The sequence below is a fragment of the Oryzias melastigma genome, linkage group LG7 (assembly GCF_002922805.2).
Source record: "Oryzias melastigma strain HK-1 linkage group LG7, ASM292280v2, whole genome shotgun sequence".
NCBI classification, from domain to species: domain Eukaryota; kingdom Metazoa; phylum Chordata; class Actinopteri; order Beloniformes; family Adrianichthyidae; genus Oryzias; species Oryzias melastigma.
The window spans coordinates 21,799,781-21,804,495 of record NC_050518.1 but is presented as its reverse complement, the minus strand read 5'-3'; the positions used below and the strand labels follow the sequence as shown (position 1 = coordinate 21,804,495).

At 43.3% G+C, this 4,715-nt stretch overlaps 1 protein-coding gene across 1 annotated transcript in view; it reads right to left on the bottom strand.

Annotated features, from left to right (window-relative positions):
- zgc:194282 (tyrosine-protein kinase Srms) overlaps positions 1-3,877 on the bottom strand; it is a 27,637-nt gene extending 23,760 nt beyond the window's left edge. The window contains exon 1 of the mRNA XM_024292962.2: positions 3,057-3,877. Coding sequence (XP_024148730.1) covers positions 3,057-3,436 — 380 coding nt within the window. The 5' untranslated portion in view covers positions 3,437-3,877. The remainder of the gene's footprint in view (positions 1-3,056) is intronic.
- Between the last annotated feature and the right edge of the window lie 838 nt (positions 3,878-4,715).

The following is a 4,715-nucleotide window of genomic DNA, read 5'->3' as shown; positions in this document are numbered from 1 at the left end:
TCCTTTCATTCTTGATGACTCTCTTTAATCACGTCACCTTCCTCCAACCTGTTTGCACACGCCTCTTTCCCTGTTTACTCTCTGTTGTCCTGGACTCTTGACTCTAAGAACTTAAAGTCCTCGACCTTCTTCACCTCTGCTCCCAGTAACCTCACCGCTCCTAACTGAGTGAATCCTACAGATCTTTTGGAACAAAACATGAATAATTATAATCTAAAGTTTTATAACTACAGTACGATCAGTGATCTGACGTCATTTCATGCTGTGTAGTTATTCTAAAATGAATCTCTAGATTGATTTAAACTTATTTGATCATTAACTGAGGGAGATTTTGTTGGAGCCCAGGAGACTCAAAAGGTCAAAACAACCAAACGATCAGGAGGAAACATGGTGAGGAGCTTCAGCTGAAGGACAAACAGAACCTTCTCAGAACAGTCAGGGTGACTTTTTTCAAGGTTGTTATGGTCAAATTTGCAGACAATTATTTTAAAGAATGATTAAAAAACTGTGTCCTAAAAAAAGCATAAAGAAGAGAAAATAGATTACCTTAAAGTCCCCTTATGACCATTTTTATTAAAAAAAAATATTATTATAATTATGATTATGAAGTTTTTAACCAAAATCCCACAACCTGAAAATATTAAAAAGCAATTTTTCATGTTGGTCTGAAGCCTCAGTTTCCAAAATCTCCTCTGAGGGGGTGTGGCTTTTGTTGCTCCGCCCCTGATCCCCCCCTGTTTGATTCGGATAGCTCTGTGTCTCACTAGTGTAAATCTTCACCGCTGCTACATAAAAACATCCATCAATCTGGGTAATGTCCAGCCGTATGGTTCTGATCCGGATGTCAGCTGGACGAGGAAGTGAAGATCTTCATGGACAGAACTTCCTCCAAAATCCTGATTCTTTCTCCTTCCAGTTCACCAAAGACTCTTTTAGCTAATTCTCCAATGTTTATTGACTGTGATCAATACATTCAATCATTGGTTTCTCAGAGTTCTTGATAAAATAATCAAAGCTAACATCAAAATGCTCTTTCATTGATTTACAATCCTTTCCAACTGCGGTCAAATGAGCCGCCGTTCACATTTCCGTGGTCACATCAAGAAGCTCCGTGGAGTCTGGTGGAGATTTTCCAGCGTTCTCAGTCCTGCTACCGTAAGTATTGGATGAAACTCACACCAAAAATCCAGTGATGCTGATTTGACCACAGAAATGATAAATCTGCTGGTATTATCATGTTAACGGCTGAAAAGTTCCAATACGTTAAAGATTTTTGCGTATAAGCATCACCGGTAACATCTCAGGTGTTAAAGGGTTAAAGGGCCTCATGGGCGGAGCTACATGAGAAAAGCAGCTTCAGTTTCAGTCCTTTATCCTCAGTGTTTCATGACAGAGTGGAAACACCTCCAGAGTTTCTATAAAAAGGCGCCCTGCTGTTGTTCTGTTCTTAGTCACAAACTCATCTGAACAGAAAACTCTGGAGCTAAACTGGGGCCAATATTATTTGAAACCCAAATAAAACAAATTGAAAAAACAAATTGGTGTTCGGCCAAAAAAATATAAAATGTCCTAAATTTTTTGCTATTCTCAGATATGCTTTATTATTGTTTCAGCTTCTAATGTTCTGGTTTTTGGGTATAAAAACTCAAAATTTCAATTTCTTTTTTTCCAGTTTCAAATCTTTTTCTCACTTTTAACTCACATTTCCTGCATGAGAAAGAGTTAAAGTGCTAGCACACTACGCATTTGGCCACAGGAGATAACTGGAACTCCAACAGTCATTTCATGCATGCATAGAGACGTTTTTGATGTCTGTATTTGACACAATAAGACGGCGCTTTGAACGAGTTAGAACAGTGTTTTGGAGACGTGGTTTATACGCGATAAAACTCTGATTTTTACACTCGTCTTGGGACAACTTCAGACTACGATAGCACAGACTAAACAGACATTTTCTGACAGTATCACAGTTCTCAGAGTCAGTTAATGCATCGGATGGAAGTTACCACCCTCATCGATTTTGATTGGTCCTTCATGTTAGCCCCGCCCCAACACGCCAAAGTGCAGCCAAAAGTTTTGAAACAGAAATTTTCAGATTCAAAAATTTAAAAAAAGTTATAATTGAAAAAAAAAGTTTTGAAATTGAAACTTTGAGTTTTGAAACCTAAAAAAAACAGAACATGTGAATCTTAAAATAAGTCTATTTGAGAAGAGCAAAAACTTTGGGACATTTTACTTTTTTTGGGGCCAAACAACAATATTTTTTTCAATTGTTTAAATTGGGTTTCAAATAATATTGGCCTCAATTAAGCTCCATAAAAACCCGATCTAAACATTCATCTGATCTCCTTGTGTTTTTATGCTGGTAGATGACAAACAGACTCATTCTGAGCTCTGAAATCCAGATTACATAACAAAGAAGGAACAATGGTTTTAAATGATCAATGAACACACGAGTTTATGAAGAGAGTCAGGAGATCTTAAGAAGGTCTGTACCAACCCAGACAGCTTGTTATCTCTTTCTCTTATGAAGATTACCAAACCACTCATCTGATCCTGCTCCCTCATTATTTTGGACCCTTTGTGACCCACGAGTCAAAAAGTTTTCCCAGCCCTGATTGAAGATGAGAGGATCCAGGACGTCTAACTCTGTTACAACAGCAGCAGGAGGAGCTCCATCATTAGTGGTTTCTGGAGATGTTTTGGGATTTCATTTGATTTAAAGTCAGCTTTCTCTTCTGTTTCATTCCATTTTTATGGATATTCTCCTGGATTACATTTGTGTTTAAGATTTAAACCATTTTAATGATAAACCGTTTTAGGTTTCATTGAGAAACAGGTTCATTATTCATGATAATCAATCCCATAAATGAGAACTGTTAAGGAGTCACTTTTAGATCCAATATGTGTTAGAAACTTTGGACTGACAGAGAACCCGGATCTGCTGTTCTCAGGGAAGAACCGGGTCAGAACCGGAGATTCTGGGATCCCAATTCGACAGTCGCCAGGGCTCATCTACAAGCAGAACCTCCGCCGTTCTGGTTCCGGACACTCACTTGTACTTGGCGAACTCGTCCTGCAGCAGAGCCACGTAGTTGGCGGGGATGAGGCCGGACTCCAGCGTCCCGGTCAGCTTCTTGGCCAGCACGTACTCCCCCCGCTTCTCGATGACGGACAGCTTGTCCCCCTCCCTCACCGTCAGCTCGTCGTCGCTGCGGGCCTGGAAGTCGAAGAGCGCCGCGTAAAGCTGCACCGGCCGCTTCTTGGGGGAGGGCGCGCGGATGTCCCCGGACACGGTTCGGATCTCGGCCGCGTGGGCCACCGGGTTCGCGATGACATGGCCTTGGGCCGGGACGTTCGGGTAGCGTAGGTCGGGCCAGATCCAGTTCCAGAGACAGTCGCAGCAGGGCATGCAGGAGCGGCAGCAGCTCTCCATCCCGGCGGCGCGTCTCCGGCTCAGCAGCGACTCTGCGGCTTTCCGCGCACCGACGAGCAGCGGCCGCAGCGGCGGTCACCGGGATCTGGCTCCGCCGTGGCTCCTCTCCGCCGCCGGGGAGAATAATACACGCCAGCAGTCCTCGGGTGGAAAAGCCTGAGGAACCGGTTTTTCTCGGAGACCATGGTTCTCAGCTCCTTGCCCGCAGTGCGCACGACGGCGCCGGGAATGCGGAAACGAGGCCATCCGAGCCGGAGCGGCTCCTGCAGGACAGTCAGCGGCTCGGTCCAAAGTGTGGTTCCTCCGGGGGTTACGGAGAGGTGTGCTGCTGGAGGAGGACGGCGCTCCGCCGGCTCCCGAAGCGCGCGCGCGCAGGTCTCAGGATGGGAAGGGCGCGGCGGATGAAGGGTTAACGCACGGCAGCTCTGGCCCGCACCTCTCCTCCGAGTACAGGATGGATTCCGATACTGCAGAAATATGCAAACATCCTCGATCATCTCTGCTTCTGCAGAAGCATCGCGGACACAAACACAAACACAAACACAGACACTGAACGCAGGACGCGCGTGGATGCTGCTGCGGAGCCGCGTTTCTTTAGAGTTTGTGTTCTGTTGTCTTTGTTCGGGGATCCTCAAACTTTTTCCTGAGGGCCACATAACCGTTTCCTTCTCTGATGTGGGGCCAGAAAGCCACTCATAGCCACATTTTAAATAATTCATTTATCTTCATAGAAAAAAATAATACTAAAACATTTTTAAAAACTAGATACATAGTATTACATGTAATAATGTTAGTGTGATTGCTGTAAATGTGGCTGCTGAAGATGCTAGTGCTAAGAGCTAAAGATGCTGAAATCGATAACTAAAAATGCTGAAGCTAATAAAGCTGAAAAGGCTAAGGCTATTTCCTGAAATGACTGAAGCTGATAGTTAGCTAAAATACTAGCTGAAAGCCAAATTAGCCTAAAAAAGGGAAAAAGCCTAAATTAGCTAAAACAGCCAGCATGTAGCTGAAATATTAGCTAAAGCTTGAAAATAGCCCCAAAAAAGAAAAAGTCAGCACTTTAGAATTCAACTCCCAGATGAGGACCTACGCTGCCTTTCTCCTTCAGAATCAACTGGAATTATCATGTTAATGGTTGAAAAGTTACAGTAAATCAAAGAACATAAATACTGGAGCTCCGGTGTTAAAGGGTTAACGTTTTATGCAAAATTAGCTGAATAAAGTTTGATTCAGCTTACAGTTACGTTTTAAATTAAACCCTTTTTGTTTTTCTTTA